Below are 18,510 nucleotides of genomic sequence, written 5' to 3' on the forward strand. Positions count from 1 at the left end.
GAATCGGTTGTTGCGTTGACCACTCTTAAGTTGAGCTTGGGCGTGTTGTTGCACTTGGCCTCCTTGAGGATAACCTACTTCACCCTTATTGGAAACATAAGGGCACTCGAATTGCTTATGGCCCATCTTTCCATATCCATAATAAACACCCATCCCCATCAAGCACTTCCCTTCATGATTCCTTCCACATTTTTCACATTTAGGAAAAGAAGGGCTACTAGCATTCACACATCCTCCTCTTTGAGCTTTAGGGTATGGCACCCTATTCTTAGCAAACTTATTCCCCAAATATTGTCCTTGTTGAGAGCGGCCACTACTACTACTGATCCTAGTATTGGAGAACTCGCCTTCATGTCGGGCCCTCTTAGAATCCCTCATCCTTATCTCTTTTAGCTTTCTCCTTCAATTTGTTTGGAAAAAGTCATGAGCCGAGATATGTCCATCTCCTTAACAAGCATAGCGGTACGACATTTCTTATCAACCAAGTTGGACACCCCTGATATGAATTGACTCATTCGGGGATGTGGATCGGCAACTAATAAAGAATCACACTTGGATAGCTTAGTAAAGTTGAGTGCATTGTCCCTCATTCCCATAGTGCCTTGTCAAAGATTTATGAACTCCAATACTTTAGCCTCCCTGAGATTAAGAGGGAAAAAATGCTTAAGGAAAGCAAGTTTGAAAGCTTTCCACTTAATAGGACATTCATCCATACTCTCTAACTTCTATTGAGTGTATCAAACTTGAACAACACCCTTAAGTTGGTAAGCCGCCAACTCTGCTTTCTCTTCTGAATTAACCCTCATGATACTCACTATCTTATAAATCTCATCTATGAATTCTTGAGAATCCTCATCAAACTTTGAGCCATGAAACTCCGGAGGGTTCATTAATGCAAAATCCCTCACTCTTGAGGCAGGAGTAGGAACATTAGGATGAGACACAACCCCTTGGTTGGTCACCACTTGGGCTAGCATAGTAATGGCAGTCCGGAACTCCGCATTAGTCACTTGGTCCGGTAGAGGACCATTGTCTCAAGGAGCCGGGGGAGCTTGGGCTTCATTAGCATTATTTCTCTTAGCAATGGTGGTCTTCTTAGAGCCATTTTTCTTAAAGTCGCAAAGGATAGTCGTTAGGGAAAGGAAGTCTTAGAATACACTCTACCGCACAACATAGATTATGAAAGAAGTGAGAATTCCTAAAACGTCTTATAGCCTCCTATTCATAAATGTGGCGCGCTTCACACCCATAAATAAAACTCTACTTGATGCGGCACATTGGAAACCCTAGGATACTTGAACCTTGTACTCTGATACCAAGTTTGTCATGACACAAAATAGGGCCTAGATGTGACATGACGATTAGGATTCCCGAAGAAACCCCAACCAAGCCTATTAGCATATCATAAGCATACATAAGGTAAACAATAAGCGGAAACTCATAAAAGTCCAAGAATATAACACATCTAAAGAGAATTATGACAACATAGACTCCTTATACATATGCCCATATGCCTCTACATGAAAACCTAAGCGGGGACTAGGACATGTTCCTAGATCACCCTCAAAGAAAGTAATGACACCATATAGAATAGTCTTTAAACATCACCATAGTCTAAAACAATAATAAAGAAAAGAATAAATTAGATTGCCCATGAAGCATGACGACTCACCACACTAATCTTCAATGGAACACCAACTAGCCATGGGAAGAGGATGGAGCTTCCAACTCTACATTGTGATTTAACATAGGCAAAAAGTATGTATTAGTACATTTAAATATACTAAGTATGTAGGAAATGCAATGCATAGAAAACCATGTTTGTGCAAATGGCCATTTTAAGTAACATGATAGGAGAAGTAGTAAAAATTATAAGTAGTCACAAGAAGAATCAATGCATAATAAACCATAAGAGTATCATATAAAGTAAAGGATAGGACTAGTCATTTAAAATATAAAAAGGTCTATACATATGTGGGAAAGGAACCATAAGCGACAATAAGACCATGTGAGTTATAACATGAAATTATGATGTTACCCCTACACCAAAAATAAGGAGAATCTACTTGTCAAGGTAGACTCTACCCCACTAGGCGGATCATAACGTATGCTATATGTTGATCTACTAGTTAGGCCAAAAAGGACAATCCTACGGTTGCACGTAGTTATGGGATAAGAGACTTTATATAAGAACCCTATATTTTGAGCCCCCACCTCAAGTCCACATTCGGTGCTAAGTTAAATCCCACGAAATACATTCATATCACGAGAAACATAATGGACATATATCATAGTCATGACCATAGGTTTGAAATCATAAAGTAGCTAATTTTCATAATATAAGTGCAAGGCGGGTATTGTCCTTCCACATTACAAATCATACGTACATAATCATAGTTCATACTTGGAAATTTAGGGTAAAACATGAATGCATGATCAATTGACTTGGAAATCATGAAATTGACTTAAAAACATGCTTGATCATATAGTTTCTATCAGCCCATATATAATTCATAAAGATAATATCATTTGAAAGTATAATTGAGAATACCCATAATTCACATTATGAACTCTACAGATCAATATGAGAGAATTCATGAAAAAACTCTTCAATTCAATGCAATAACCATTAATTTATATTAAAATAGACTCATAATCATAATTTGAATCATAATTCATGCAATTGGAATACAGATCATAAAATCCATAAAATCTCATACTTGAATTTAATAGAAAACTTGAGAAATTGATTGGGTTTCAGGGATGAAAGAGTCCATGAATCAATACCCATATACCTTAAGTGAGAAGACCACAGAATTTAGAAGAATTTGAGAGTTTTGATGGAGAGCTTGAGTGAATTTCTTTGAAGTCTTCAATGGATTCGTTGAGAGCTCTTGTAGAGAGTGAAATATTTGAGTAGGTGAATTGTAGAAGAATAAATGGAATTAAACATTTAGGGCAGCGGGGAGATCGACGAGGATGTCATACATCGTATTGGGGCAGGATGGATGAAATGGAGGCTCGCCTCCGGTGTGTTATATGACAAGAAGGTGCCACCACAACTTAAGGGCAAGTTCTACAAAGTGGTGGTTAGACCAGCTATGTTATATGGGGCGGAGTGTTGGCCAGTTAAGGTCTCCTACGTGCAAAAGATAAAGTTGCCGAGATGAGAATGTTGATATGGATGTGTGGGCATACCAGAAGCGACAAGATTAGAAATGAAGCTATTCGAGATAAGGTAGGAGTGTCCTCGGTGGAAGACAAGATGCGTGAAACGCGATTGAGATGGTTTAGGCATGTGAAGAAAAGAGTCCCAGATGCACCAGTGTGGAGATGTGAGAGGTTGGCCATGGATGGTTTCAGAAGAGGTAGGGGTAGGCCAAAGAAATATTGGGGAGAGGTGATCAGACAGGACATGGCACATTTACAACTTACCGAGGATATGATCTTAGATAGGAGGGTGTGGAGGACACACATTAGGGTAGAAGGCTAGTACATAGTGGCATTACTCCCCCTTATCCGTAGGCGTATTAATGCACTATGATTTCTTGTACTCTGATTTATGTTATTTATGTTATGTATGTTATGTTATCTTATGTTATTTATGGTATTTATGTTATTATCTAACAATATCTACTATTTTTTTGGTGCTTTGATTATACTATTGTTTGGACCGCTTTCGTTATCTACTTACCTACTTTTAATATTTTTAATATCCTTGTCTAACTTTTTTTTATATTTCTATTGAGCCGAGGGTCTTTTGGAAACAGCCGTCCTACATTGGTAGGAGTCAGGTCTGCATACACTTTACCCTCCCCAGACCCCATGATGTGGGATTTCATTGGGTTGTTGTTGGTGGTGGTGGTGGTGGTGGTGGTGGTAGTTTATAGAGTAGAATTAGGCCCTAAAAATGTTCAGGTTCACTAACTAACAATTAGGGAAAAATCTAAAGTTTTCTTACTTAAAAATTGAATTCGGACAAAATTTCTTGCCCAGGTCCGCAACGTGGAGTTGCTCCCGTATAGGCCAATTTTTAGCAAATGAGATTTTGGCCAGATTTTGACTCGGGGAAAAATTACACTGAATGAGAATAAGTGGACGACGTAGAGCTACCGCGCACCTTACTATTTTGTGAAATTTTTGACAAAATTTATCTTTCGGTACACGGGTCCTAAAAATCTATCGAGATCATTTCCCCATAAGTTTTGACCCCTGATCAATAATTTGGACTCGAATTTGTCAAAATAAATAAGGATAATGTGTTACACAAGTGGCATATTCCCAAGGCATTCTTAAGGCACTTATGAGCATTTTAAGGAATGTTACAATGAAGGAAAAGAAGGTAGAGGTCTTTCTACAAAGGGGAGATGGGGTACTATATTACCAAGGTCGGTTATGTGTGTCGAATGTAGATGGCCTAAGGAGTTTAACCTTGAAGGGGGCTCATAATTCTTCATACTCTATTCATCCCGATTTGATGAGAATGTACTGAGACTTGAAAGAGCTTTATTGGTGGGGTGGCATGAAAAAGGACATAACAAAGTTTCATGTCTGAATATCTGAAATGCCAGGAAGTGAAGGCCGAACATCAAAGGTCGGGTGGCCTAGAACAAGATATTGAAATACCTACTTGAAAATAGCAAGAGATGAATATGGATTTTGTAGTGGGTTTGCCTCATACTCGAAAACATCTTGATTCGATATGGCTGATTATTGATAGAATGACTAAGTCGGCTAACTTCCTACTAATCAAGACTTTTTAGAGTATCGAAGATTATGCCAAGTTGTATATTCGGGAATTGGTGAGGTTGCATGGTGTGCCGTTATCAATTATTTTGGATCGTGGTACCTAATTCACTTCTCACTTTTAGAAATTATTTCAAATGGGTCTTGGTATTAAAGTAAAGTTAAGCACTGCGTTCCATCTTCAAACTGATAGGCAAGCCGAAAGGTCAATTCAAACACTAGAGGATATATTAAGAGCTTGTGTGTTGGAGTTCAAATGGAGTTAGGATGACCATCTACCGCTCATCGATTTTTCCTATAATAATAGCTACTACTCAAGTATTGAGATGGCGCCATTTGAGGCTTTGTATGGGAGACGATAAAGGTCTTTGGTTGGTTGGTTCAAAGTAGGTGAGATAACCTTGTTGGGCCCCAATTTGGTGATTGATGTTTTGGAGAAGGTTAGAGTCATTAAAGAAAGGTTGAAGACGGCTCAAAGTCGTCAAAAGTTCTATTCTGATAATAGGAGAAGGGATATTGAGTTTAATATAGATGATTGGGTGTACTTGAAGGTTTCACCCATGAAGGGTGCTTTTGGGTTTGGTAAGAAGAAGAAATTGAGCCCTAGGTATGTAGGGCCTTATAGTATCTCGAGATGTGTCAGAAAATTGCTTATGAGCTAGAATTTCCCTCGAAAATGGCCATGGTTCATCCGATGTTCCATGTGTCTCTGTTGAGGAAATATGTGGGTGATCCTAGTTCCATTGTGCCTTTGGAGATAGTGAATGTTGAAGAAAACTTGACCTATGAAGAGGTTCCAGTTGAAATTTGGACTGGCAAGTCAAGAAATTGAGGAACAAAGAAGTTGCATCCTTCAAAGTCCTTTGGAGGAATCAACAAGTCGAAAGTGCTACATGGAAAGTGGAAGCGGATATGATGAAACATTACACTCATATTTTCCATTCTACTCAAGCCTAAGGTATTAAGTTATCCATGCTCAAGTGTTTATGACTCTTATATTTCAGTTTTCTAAAGTCTTCATATGCATGCATATTCGTGAAGTTGAATTCTAAAGTTATGTTTTATGCTAAAGTTTAAAGATCCCATGTTTGATGCATTTCAAGTGTCATTGTATTCATGTTGGACTGCTAGTCCTCATGCCATGTCCTTTTCTATGCTAATGATTCTCATTTAAGGAAGAATGTCCCAAGGGGGAGATGTTAAGACCCCCAAAATTCAAAAAGTCCTAAACCAAGGAACAAAGGGGGAAATCTCAGAAAGTTGCAGAAACTAGCACTAGGAATTGACCACGGAAGTAATTACGGGTTGTGGTAAGCACCACCAACCATGGTGAGCAACCGTGGTAAAGATTCAAAAAGTCAAACTTGCAGGAAAGGAACCATGATGGAGGAACACGGATCATGGTGAACACCGAGGGCCGTGAATTCTTCTGTGGTGGCCCCTTCTCTAAGCCCCAGGAAAACTTACCAAGGCAAAGGCCAGGAACGACCACCACGGATCTTGGAGCCCTCCACAAACCATGGTGTGTTTTCATGGTGGTCACTCTGCAGGCCTCCTATAGGACCTGCACCATGGCCATGTTGCACGAGCCGTGATGCCCTTCACGGACTGTGAAAGGCCCCCGTGGAGAAACTTTAGAGATCTACCCTACAGGTTTTCCAAAATATTTTCTAAAGTCCTTTACCACGGGCCGTGGTTGGCACCACAGACCGTGAAGCCAGTTTCGGTCAGATTTTAAAATGGATATTTTGGTCTTTTTCTACATTTTAATTTAAAATGAGGTTGTTTTGAGGGCAGAATTCACCCATCTAAAGACCCTAAACCCTCCAATACACATAAATCCTCTCTACTCAAACTCTCCCAAGAGTTTCAAGCCTTGCTAGGGTTTCATCTCAAGGCATCTTCAAGTCTCCTTTCCTTCTCAATCTTTCATTAGGGATTTTGTTCCCCCCAAGGTATGTGGTTTCATCCATGGGGTCTTCCACCCATGGAGACCAAATTTTTTCTCAACTTAGTATTTTAAATTCAAAATAATGAAATCTTATGGGCTTTTATATGATGATCCCAAATTTATATATTATTGTTATTTGAAGTTTATTTATCTAAATTGATATGTATTGACTCTCAATTTCATGAAACAAATGATTTATCAAGGCTCTTATATGAAGACTTTAAAGTAGCTTTAAAGTGTAAATTGAGATATTTTAAATTGATGTATTTCTGTCACTCTCATGGATGCAAGTATTGTTTTAAATGTATTTGAAGGATATATGAAATGGACCCACCTAGTTTTCTTATGTTGAAATGAAGTTGCATTGAAAGCTTGACTCCAAATAAAAATTTATGAAGCAAATGTTTATGTTTAAGGGAGTCTTATGGAATGATTGAATGATGATGAAAGGACTTCTTAGAGAAAGAAAGGATTCAATGTGAAACGACAATTCTCACATATTTGAATCAAATGAAATGTTTTAATGAGCTATTCCACCGAATGATGATTTGATGTCTAAAGTTATATAAATGCTTAAGCTATTATGATATCTAAATGTTATTCCGTGAGATTGACTTAGAATTGAATGTAGCATATAGATGGAAATTTGACCTAAGGGGTCCTTAAGTAAAATCTCATGTTGCATTAACTATGCGCCAACATAGGAGCCCTTGTTAGCTATTTAGGCTAGTGGATCTACGATTAACCATTTAAGTTAAAGTTAAATAATGATTAAAGTTGATGGAGTTATACCCGGCAAGTAGTCTCTCCATGCCAAAGTAGGGGGTTATGTTGGATTCCATGTAATAGCTCGCATGGTCTTAAATATTGGTTACAGTCATTTTCCCACAAAATGAATGTTTTAAAGTTTCATATGATGATTTCTCATGCATGCATTCACTTACGTATATTTCTTATAAATGTCTTAATGCTATTCATTTTGTAGCATGCTCACATACTTAGTACATTCAAAGTACTAATGCGTATTTTTGCCTACATGATATCACCATGTAGGGACCAACATTGCTCTACATTCTCCTCCCCGTGGATAAGTTCGATCATTGAAGGCTACTTCTATTTTGGTGAGTTCTCATATTTCAGGAACAATATTCATATCTTTTCTAGCTTATGTCATTTATAGACTATTGAGTCATTTTTGGTACTTTTGACTTTTATTTTCAGGGTGAGCTAAGGACATGTCTTAGCCCCCGCCAAGTCTATGATGTAGAAGGTATTGTTGGACATAAATGTATGACGTTTAAGTTTGACTTTAATTTCCTCTTTCAAATGTTATTTCCCCTAGTCTCATTATCCCCTTTATTTCCTCTTGTTTGAATGACAATACCGATGAAAAGCTTAACGAATGCTAAGAGGCTTGGATAAGGTACCTCCGGGTGTCTCATTCGTCGTGTCACGTCTAGACCCTAAGCTTGGATCGTGACAAGAACTTGGTATAACTATTCAAAATTAGAAGGAAATACCTATTGAAAACTATAGAAAATAAGATACATGACTTAAATAATAAAAGAAATCAGTTACAAACCTTAAAATTTGGATGTGTAGTGCTCCATTTTCATTCAAATGGTGGTGGGTAATTGAAGAAGATCGTGGGAGGAAGAAGGAGGAGAGAGATTAGGCTGATGAAAGTGGGAGGGGGAGGGGGAGGAGGAAAGAGAACGAGTTGATTGGGAGTTAGAGACGTAATTTAGGAGTGTGATTAGGTAGATAAATAGACTCTATTTTAGGCTATTTTGAAGGAGTGATGTATCTCAATGTATTTTACTTCAAATTGATATAAAAATATTTAATAGTGGGATAATATGTAATAATTTGCAAGTATAAATTGAATTAGTATATAAGGCATGAATGTTTGGGTAATTACATTTTTTTTCCTTAAAAATAGATCAGTTATAAGCTTAAGAAATAAGTTTTGTTCAAAATTTTTAATATCAAACCAAAACAAATATTATTGATTTCTTGTCATTTTTTACCAAACTAAATCAAATCAATATGTGGTTTATATCTCCCGGTTGTTTGCATGCTATCACATAGTGAAATTTATCCAATGTACACAAAATGCTCACCTGAAGAGTAAAGATTGTGACAAAATTATAGCGGCTCCGAATTATATTACTATTCAAAAAAAATTCAAATCAATAGATTTAATTTTTCATAATTTACAAAGAATGCAATCTAGACCAAGCAAAGTTTAAGCCCCAAATGGCACAGATGGAATCCACTCATTTTCCCCAAACCTCGAAAGGCGCCAAGGCAAAAACTCATTCCCGCCAAATTCAGAAGCCTTAAAAACCAATGTCGACTTCACTTCTCTTCGATGAGCAGAGTTTTCGACGCAATGGCCGGAGAGGATGAAGAAGGAAACTCCACCGCCGACGTCGCTGTCGCCGTAGAGATCCACCAACTCCAGATTCCGATAAGCAGAGTGAAGAAAATCATGAAACTGGACCAGGACATCAACAAGATAAACTCAGAAGCTCTACATCTGATCGCTAGTTCCACCGAGCTTTTCATCGAATTATTAGCAGAAAAATCTGCCCAAGTCGCTTTGGAGAAGAAGAGAAAAACCATAAACCTCGAGCATTTAAGAGTTGCCGTAAAAAGGCATCAACCTACGAGCGATTTCCTTTTCGACTCGCTTCCCATACCTTCACAGCCGTCCGATCGGTCTCCGAAGGTTCAAAGTCGTCCTCGATCATCGACAATTAAGCCACTTCCTTCAGGAACTCGAAGAATTGAGGCATTCTTTCAGAAGTGCACTTAAAACTCGGTGTTCACATACTATGCCGAATGGTTGTGTGAAATGGTTTTCCACATTCAGAGTAGAGCTTATGATTATAAATTGAAAAGAAATTGTTATTTTCCCTAGATTTATGATTATGCATTGCCAGAGGCCAATCTATGATTGAGACATTAGTTGCTGATTTTCACTTCATCCTTGGGCTGTGAGCTTTGTATGAATATAAACTGCCCATGTGGGCTCCCTTGATGTTTTTTCTGGATGGAATTAATACAATCAGCTTTTTGATTTGGTTGGATAATTATAGTATGGCTTCGTTGACATAATGATCCATACATGTGCATTCAGAACTTGAAAGTAGAATGAAATTCCTTGTAAAATGAGGTTCATTCTAGAACTCTTAACACCATCATGTATCCCACTAATTCATTCAACAATGCCTTCTAAAGACATTCTGGACTGGATGCTGCCAACTCTGTTTCACCTTCATTACTTTTTGTCCTATCTTGCCTTCCTCCATGGAATACTCAACCTTCCGGTTAATAAAGAAAGCCTTTAGCCATCATTAAATTACTTATGTAAGAGCTTACCTAGATGTGGTGCTTATTTCTCAAAGTGAAGGTCAAGACTAAGTTGAACTATTAAAAGAGCCCATTGTTTTAATTGCTTTCTTATTTGTGAATGATTGCAGTTTGCCTTACTTAGTCTCCCTAATGCATGTGAAAATGTTGTAAATTTCACAAATGAGTCGCGTAAACAACTCCCTTCATCAATGATCAATGAATAAAAATTTGACTTATTATGCTATTACGTGTTCATAGTAATTTGTGATCTTTCTGAACAGATCTCATGGCGAAGAAACAAAACTGCAGTATTCCCCTAGCATGATGCTTATTGTGTAAGATCATCTTTATGTGTTTGCTCTAAGAAATAAGCATAATGGGGTTAACAAAGTATCCTTTGAGCAAAAACAAACAAAGAGTGAATGTATTGATGCTTGTAACCAGGGAACAAGACACTACTTGGTTTTTTATTTGTATTTGTACATACTGGGAACTCCCAGTAACTACCCCCCCCCCCCCTTCTATTTGTGTCCTTCTGAATAAAGTGACAAAGTTGTAGAAATTCTAGACAATGTAAATTATCTTTTGCATGATTTTACTTTCCTATTAAGGATTTATCTGAATTTATCAAATTAGTGAACTCAAATAAATTCAAAATCAAACACAACAAACTCTAAGGAGAAAAGGGGCCTGAAAATGATGAGACTACTGAAGCTGAATCATCTCCTGGATGAAAAGCAAAACGACTACGGGATATGATCTTTGTGTGGTGTTCTTTCTTCGATTCCTTTAACAAAGAAATGCTTTGCTGTGGTGTGTTAATGGGAGTTGATACCAGCTGTTGTATACCCAAAGAAGACTTTCTATCTACAGGTGTAGCATTGTTGAACCCTCCATTTAGGCTTCTATCTGAAAGACGTTTGCTGCTGGTGCTTGGCCTAAGGACAAAGACATTTTCTTGCCCAACCGGCACCTGATTTTGCACTTTCTTCTTTTCCTGAAAGAACATTACGTCTTGTAAAAGGAGGTAATGATTAAGTGGAGGTATTCATTGTTCATTTATTTTATGTGAATGTTGGATAGATTGGAAATGTTCCAACTTAGCTTGGGTTTGAGATTTTGTTGTTGTTGAAAAGATCGGAAGTTAAATAATGTATATAGAAACAGAGGAAAGTGAAACTGTGAATAACAAAGGAAATTCTTTATACAGTCGTGGTGCTTACCCGTTGTCTTTGTTTCTCTTCATCTCTTTCTTTCCTTAGCAAATTATACTCTTCCAACATTGCAAACAGCGGTACCTGGGGGTCAGACACTTCTGGTATATAAGGGATGACTAGGTAATAACTGAATTAACCTATAATCGGAGGGCCAAATGGTATACTACTTCCGTTGCTTTCTCAGAGTTCAATTCTATTGCATTCAGCTATCCCGGCAGTTAAAATATAGCCAGGTCACTTTAATTCTGTTAGCTAACCTTCATCTAGTTATTCAATGTTTGGAAAAGATTCATCTGCATTCCTTACGTCTCTGGTTGCAACACCAAATTAAAGGGCAATATTGTTTATGTCATCTCTTTCCATGGCTTGTTGTTGCTGGTCCTCCCTAGTAGCATTTGATTCTTAAGTTGATGTTGTGTTCCATTGATGAACATGTCTTATAAATAGGCGCAGTTAGTAACATCATCTCTTATTCACCTTTTCTGAAAATATATTGGACTAAACTCTGCCATCATTTTGATTGCATCACAAGTTTCTGGCCAAATTACTTTGTTAATTCTTTTGAACCCAACATGGTTAATGTGGTCTATAGTTAGTTCATTAAGATGCTAATGTTTGATTCTACTCCCGTTACTTTTACCAATGCTTCTTATTGATTCTTTTCACATTTAGAAAATGTTAAAAAGCAGTGCATACTTTTTGCAGGCCGTTTCTTGGTGTCTACCAAAAGGATTGTCTATATTCTCACCAGATAAAGGATCTCCTCCCTCTCTTTTTTTACGTATGCAAAAGCGTATACATAATGATGAAGTAGACTAGGGTTGAAGATATTACTGAACTGTCGTGGTGTTCTATACTATTAGCATTAGCTTCTACATTGTCTAAAGGGACGAAAACTTAAAAAGACCATGGATAAATCCAACTCAGCTTCTCCTAACTTTAAATGTTAGCTCAATACTTTATATGTAGTGTTGTACTAAACAATAAAAGTACTTTATTTGGGGATATGGCTTACTAAGTTCTTACCTCATCATATAGAAAAGGTTTCTTTCTTTCTTCTTCCCAGCTTTTAGTCTTGGCTATCAGCATATCCACCAAAGCTGCAAATAAAATAAAAAAAAGGCCACAAAATGAACAAATCCTTGATGAAGACTCTAATCAAGTTTTCAGCTTTTACTCGATAACGCATAATGGATCTGTCTAACTTGTAGAGGCACAATTTGGTTTATTGATTTAGTCATGTTTTCATTCAACAGGTAGTTGTTTAAGTCACAATAAAGGCTTTTTGGCTGCCCATTACTAGGTTGATTTTGGTGACGCCAAGCCATTGGCAGAAATATTTTGATACCTGGTATTTTGTTAACCATGACTCTGGCCCGTTCTGCTCTTCTCAAATTCTTGTGAGCACCTCTGCTCACAGAATACCGGTTGTCGTCCTGAAAATATGGATTTTTAAGATGAACACAGGTGATGAAAAAAATGAATGGGCTACTGAGTCTCATAGGTGAAGGAACTGACCCTGCTATACTCTTCCAACCATCGCTCCTCATCACGAGCTAATATCCATTTTTCTACCTTCTCCATTATAGCCTTCCTGCTAGATGCCTCTTCTTGTGCTTGTGTTATCTGTTTATTCATGCTTGTGAGGAGATCAGCATGGTCAATCTCCCCTTTTGGAGGTTTTGGTCAGTTTCAATTTCAAACACAGTATGTCACCCTATTAACTAAAAAATGGAACACTTAAATTGGACCAACCAGAGTTCATTAGTTTCATAATACTTTCCATCTCTAGCCGTGAGGGAATTTCCATGTGGGATCGCTTGCAGATCTCCTCAAGATCTATTTGTTTTCTAAGGAAAAGTTCTTTCATCTTGCTTGCTTTTAGCTGATCCAGTCTCCTGACTTCTGTCTCAGCCTTGGAAATTTTAAAAAGAATTCCAAATCTCTTATCTCGTAGTACTGGAGGATAAATAATTTATAGTTATATTAAGTCACTGACCTGCTGTATTATGTCCAGAGTAAGACTTCCAGGAGTGGAAATATCTTCTGACGACAATGATATCAAAGCAGTGACATTGGAGAACCTTACACGGTCTTTCTGTGGTGTGTCCATGAGATTCCACAAGTTTGTCAATGCTTTTCCTAGTTGGTGTAACTACAAATACACACAGCACAGTGAGGGCAGTAATTTTGCTGATTTTATTGATTTGTATTGATCCTTATGCCGATATTTATAAAACAAATTAAAGGAAAGAATTCGCTCCACTTGAATTATGTTTCTTTTACAATTTGCTTAGTTAGTGCTTCCTAATACTAAATCTGCAATTGTCATTAGTTGTTGGCTACAGGTACCAAAAGAGCAGTACTTGTTTATAGATAAGGAATGAGCAGAGTTGATGAGATTACCTTTTCAAGCCATGCTTTCTTATCTGCTTCTAATGACCGAACTGTGCTGCTAAGTTTTTCCAATATACTATCACTAATGTTTTTTGACAGTCCAGATAACACATTCAGGCTTGGATGAACCTTTGTAATGATCAAAGAAGAATCTGTTCCCAGCATTGCTGCTAAGCTCCGGATCATGCTAATGTAGTTTTCAACCTTTTGAAGTCTCTCAATCTTTGATGCAAGAACAGAGTAGTAAGAGTCAAAAAAAGGGAAGAAGATAGAGGGGAAACCAAGAAATTTCAAAACCTTTCAGTTGATGGCATCTTAGATGTAGTACCAGGCACAAAGGTTAAGTATCTCATTAGTACCTTCTCATTTTGAAGCCGCTGAAGCTCGTTCTGGTACTCTTCTAGTTTCTTTTGTGATAGATCATTCCCATTTACTAAAACATTTGATGACAAATCATTGTACTCTGATTGACCTGCTATTTCAGCAGAAATCTTCTGAATTTGTCCTTGTACAGCTCTGAATTGTTTCACCCTTTCTTCTTTTCTAATTCGCATCTCTGTCAGAGCAGGTGCAATCGACTCTAGCTGTTCTTTTAGTGTTCCAGCCATCTTTTCTGGCTGCCGAATAGAAATTCACTCCTCTTTATGTTAGTTGAATCACTGAGTATTTCTTATGCAAAAGATCCAATGATGTTTTTCAATATTTAAAAAAGAAAATCCAATGATTCATGTATATCCTCTCAGATCATTGATTTAACTAACATCCTGTTATAGTCATGTCATGATGCTAACAGATAGTAATACTCTGTGTGTGTGCGCGCACGCTCCTCATTAGGGAAAGAAGGGGAAGGCGATCTGTTGTTCCATTGATGTTGGTTTTTAGACTGGTCCAGTTTTCACGATGAGCTTGTCAATATATACATTTTCATTCGGATACTTTAGGAACTGATGTCCATTAGCCACTAGAAGCAAGCTACATCTCATGGATTTAGAGTTCGTTGGTCAAGATCAGCTCATATACATTTTCATTCATTCCTCTAACTGTACATCTGTTCTCCACTTTTCGTTTATTTGTGTGATTTCAGTTTTATTAGCATTCTTGATTCTGTACCAACTTATGGAAATGAATTTGCAAAGGTAAGTATTGCACAATTAGTAAAACTCACATTCTCTCTAATTTGACAAGAAAATGTTAGTACATGTTACCAGCAGTGGGTAATGGAAAGAATCATGAGGGTCGAAGCTGATATACTAGGTCTTTTATCTGTAAATTACTCAAATAGTCGTAGCAAGAAATATACAGTATGACTTTTGAATATATATTTCACTGCTTCAATTTTGCTGAAGACATTTATAGATAGATTCATTACTGTGCTATATATTTACATGCATGTAGAGGTGTCCTCGCCCTCTAAACATCAAAATTTGATTAGCATGCTGGACAAGGGAGTTCAGAAAGTTACCCTTCCAGTGAGTGATCTTTCATCCAGTAACAAAAGGAGATGGGTGAACTCAGCTTCTGAATCTGCCAATTCTTGATGCAGTCGAGCTCTGGAGATGTTTGCATTGTCAACTTTCCTTCTGTAAACGTCCAGGCACTCCTGTTCAATGTCCAGTAAAACCTTTTCTCTCTCAAACTGATCATCTCCAACTTCATCCCAAATCATCTGTCTTACCAATCAAAAAATAGTTCCTTTAGTCCACAAATGCACTTATAACATTATGATGCACACTATAATAAGAGAACATGCCTGTAATTCTTGCAGCAAATATCCGCATGATGTCTCAAGCAATGCTGAACTTCTTATTCCAATTGGCGTTTGAACAGATCCCATATGAAAAGATCAGCTTCCAAGTGGAGGGAGCACAAGCCTGGAGCTCCTGAGAACTGTGTTTCTCTGGTAACAATTAAATTTTTAAATGTCCTTTAGAATAGATTATATGACGAAAAAAAAGACAATGATGAATTGGGATCTTTGGGTATGAAATAGTTGCTTAAAAGACAAGGTTGGTCAGGTTAGGTGACGATGAAGCTTTGAGTTCAAGGGTTCCCTATGGGTGTTCTATTCTGAAAGTTCTTTGTTAACTTCTTTTATAACTTTAAGGAAACAATATGAATTCATGTCTTTATCTGTCAGATATAGTTTCTCATTCAGATGTAGAGAGCTGAGATTGCACTATCTTGTTCCTCCTGGAAGCTTTATCCAAACTTCACTCCTAAGCAATCTTTATCCAAAATTTGTAATGTGATTTATGCAGTGCTGCAGCATATTCGTCCGTGTTGGAACATGGCTAATAAAAAGAACAGCCAGGTGCACTAAAGCTCCCGGTATGTGCAGGGTCTGGGAAAGGGCCTGACCACAAGAGTCTATTGTACGCAGCCTTACCTTGCATTTCTGTCAGAGGCTGTTTCCAAGGCATGAACCCGTGACCTTCTGGTCACATGACAGCAACTTTACCAGTTACTCCAAGGCTCCCCTTCTGGAACATGGCTAATATACTTGTTAAAAAAAAAAATTAACAGCAATATCTATGCACTTAGATTATTTCATTATATACATATTACCTCACCTGAATAGGTATTAGATAAATATGTTTGAACGATGGTTTCTTTATGTGTACTAATTAAGATTTCAACCCTCTTTGTTAACCTAATTTATTGGTGTTGGTGTAATATATCACAAATATAATAAATTATAACTGAAAATAAAATGTCATGCTCCAACAATTGGTTTATAATTGATTATATTAAAGTTGTTTTAACTTGTTTTTTTCACTCTCTAAGTTTCGCCTTTAGTGATTAAAGAGAACTAAATTTTTCTATTATTATTACTATTAGTTTAGAGTATGTGCGTTGTACGTGTGTGTCAAATCAATAGTAATAGGACGAACAAATTGCTCAAAGCATAGCATCACTAAGTAATTTAATTTATTAAAAGTTATTAAATTCAATGAGTGCGTGTGTATGCACGTTAATTTAAATACTTTTTATATTGATTATGTCCTTTCAAACTCCCAGCACATCTCATATTCACTTTCAACCCCTACCTTCACCCCTATTGCCCTCATTCCCACCATCCAACATCTCTACCTCGAAATTCTCGTGTTGCATAATAATTTTTTAAATTGGTTAAAACTTAGTCTGGTCATTTTTCGAAAAATACTTTCAATAGATAGGCAAATATACTTAACTTAGGCATTTTGATCCAAGATTGAAATCATAAGATGACAGTTTTTCAAGGTGAGCCTCAATACACACATTAGAGCAACATCAATAGAGTCCAACAATAAGTTTGGAGCAGAACAATTGAGTGCACCAAGAAATTTGATGAAACAATTAGATTTTCGTAAATTCATACTCAAACTTCTAGTTCGCCCTTTCATAAACATACAAATCATGAACGAAAAATATATATGTAATCAAGAGTAACAATATTTGTACTTAAGAATCGATTGAAAAGAGTAGATAAATCGGGAAGGGCTATATTTGTCCGTGTACACTAAAAAAAAGTTGTATTTACCTTTCATCAATCGTCATACTTTTTCAATAAATTTTTTTTGGACATTCAAGTTTGGACACATATTTGTCCTTGAATCGTTAAATTCCGTCCGCACCCTTAATATCCTATATGACGTCTACATGAAAAAAAAATCTCTCAATTTTAACTCTCATCACAATTAAAACCCAACCCTCTCAACCTAGAAGACACCCTACCCAATAAACATGTATTAATCCAACTCCAACTATTACACAGTAAATATCACTTCAATGACCCTCAATAAAGATTGCGTTTAATTTGAATATTTTGTAAGAGATCTATTTTATGTAACGATTGATTTGGTGTGATCGCGTCATTAACTTAATATCTATTTCTCAATTTGTCTTTACTTATTGTTTAATAATTATATTTTATCATTTACCCTACCTTTTCATAATACCTCTAACGCATACCCTAAGTAGGCCATGATTTCTTTGGATACTAACATGCTAAGTCAACAAATTACGTACGTTAACCACAAATAATTGACATAAGACTAATTAATACCAAAACTTTTAATAATCCTAAATTAAAAACTACGCAAACCAAAGAGAACTTTCTGATCTCCGTAAATAGAAAACAAAAGGCTAATAATCAACGTAAAGACAACAATATAATACGTGAAAATAGTTACAAGAATCAATACATACCTTAAACCTGATTCTAATAGCCAATGTTTCAAGCACATATCATAAGTCTTTCTTTGCTCATGCACAACAATATTGAAAAAAAGGGAAAATTAAATATATATTTCATTTAATTAGTTAATTAAATAACATAGAGAAAAAAAAGCCCTAATATAATCTGCAAAAAAAAGAGTTAATTAAAGGAGAAAATAAGAAATATATACTACATGCCCCTTAGATTTATGTAAATATATACAGCTAAAAATTAAGAAACTAAAAAAGACAACCCCTTAATTGTAAAACTTACTTGTAGAAGTTGATGTTGAATTTTCCAGAATTGATTGCCTTCGACATTTTCTTTATTTTTCTTTTCATCGTAGTCATGCATCGTCAACACTTTTCAACTGTAAAGAAAAGTGAAGTAGAGTTTAGAAAAATGAACGTTATTAATTGTGGATTAAAAAATTATTGCATTCAAAACATGCACGATGAAGACATATGAACAGTCACGACTTGAGCCCCAAGTTGTGGTATTGGAGGTTGTTGCTAACCGTAGGTCTTTTTGGTAGCATACTTGTTTCATATATTTTTTTTAATTCTCCCAATAGCTTTTAGCATATATTTTTCTCTTACCATATATTTTAGGATTCTTTTTTTATCGTATACAAGAAAAAA

The 18,510-nt window shown here is 36.6% G+C and overlaps 2 protein-coding genes across 2 annotated transcripts; one reads left to right on the top strand and one right to left on the bottom strand.

Annotated features, from left to right (window-relative positions):
* The first annotated feature begins 8,996 nt into the window (after window positions 1-8,996).
* On the top strand, window positions 8,997-9,795 carry LOC129880466 (uncharacterized). Its single transcript, XM_055954505.1, has one exon. It carries the CDS (start codon window positions 9,072-9,074, stop codon window positions 9,516-9,518), a length of 447 nt encoding a protein of 148 aa, XP_055810480.1. The 5' UTR covers window positions 8,997-9,071; the 3' UTR covers window positions 9,519-9,795.
* A 658-nt stretch (window positions 9,796-10,453) lies between these two features.
* Window positions 10,454-15,841, bottom strand: LOC129880465 (65-kDa microtubule-associated protein 8). Its single transcript, XM_055954504.1, has 11 exons — window positions 15,422-15,841; window positions 15,134-15,337; window positions 14,031-14,288; window positions 13,681-13,893; window positions 13,274-13,429; window positions 13,030-13,189; window positions 12,793-12,944; window positions 12,623-12,710; window positions 12,301-12,374; window positions 11,281-11,355; window positions 10,454-11,054 (listed from the first exon to the last, which is right to left on the bottom strand). Exons 1-11 carry the CDS (start codon window positions 15,503-15,505, stop codon window positions 10,731-10,733), a joined length of 1,788 nt encoding a protein of 595 aa, XP_055810479.1. The 5' UTR covers window positions 15,506-15,841; the 3' UTR covers window positions 10,454-10,730.
* Between the last annotated feature and the right edge of the window lie 2,669 nt (window positions 15,842-18,510).

Source organism: Solanum dulcamara, chromosome 2 (genome assembly GCF_947179165.1).
Source record: "Solanum dulcamara chromosome 2, daSolDulc1.2, whole genome shotgun sequence".
Classification (NCBI taxonomy): domain Eukaryota; kingdom Viridiplantae; phylum Streptophyta; class Magnoliopsida; order Solanales; family Solanaceae; genus Solanum; species Solanum dulcamara.

Excerpts from the sequence above, each read along its gene's own strand:
- LOC129880466 (XM_055954505.1), top strand. The coding sequence starts at position 9,072 with ATGAGCAGAGTTTTCGACGCAATGGCCGGAGAGGATGAAGAAGGAAAC.
- LOC129880465 (XM_055954504.1), bottom strand. The coding sequence starts at position 15,505 with ATGGGATCTGTTCAAACGCCAATTGGAATAAGAAGTTCAGCATTGCTT. Across the intron at positions 14,289-15,133 it reads AAAGATCACTCACTGGAAGG|CCAGAAAAGATGGCTGGAAC; the intron begins GTAACTTTCTGA and ends TCTATTCGGCAG. Across the intron at positions 13,190-13,273 it reads CTCTGGACATAATACAGCAG|GCTGAGACAGAAGTCAGGAG; the intron begins GTCAGTGACTTA and ends AAAATTTCCAAG.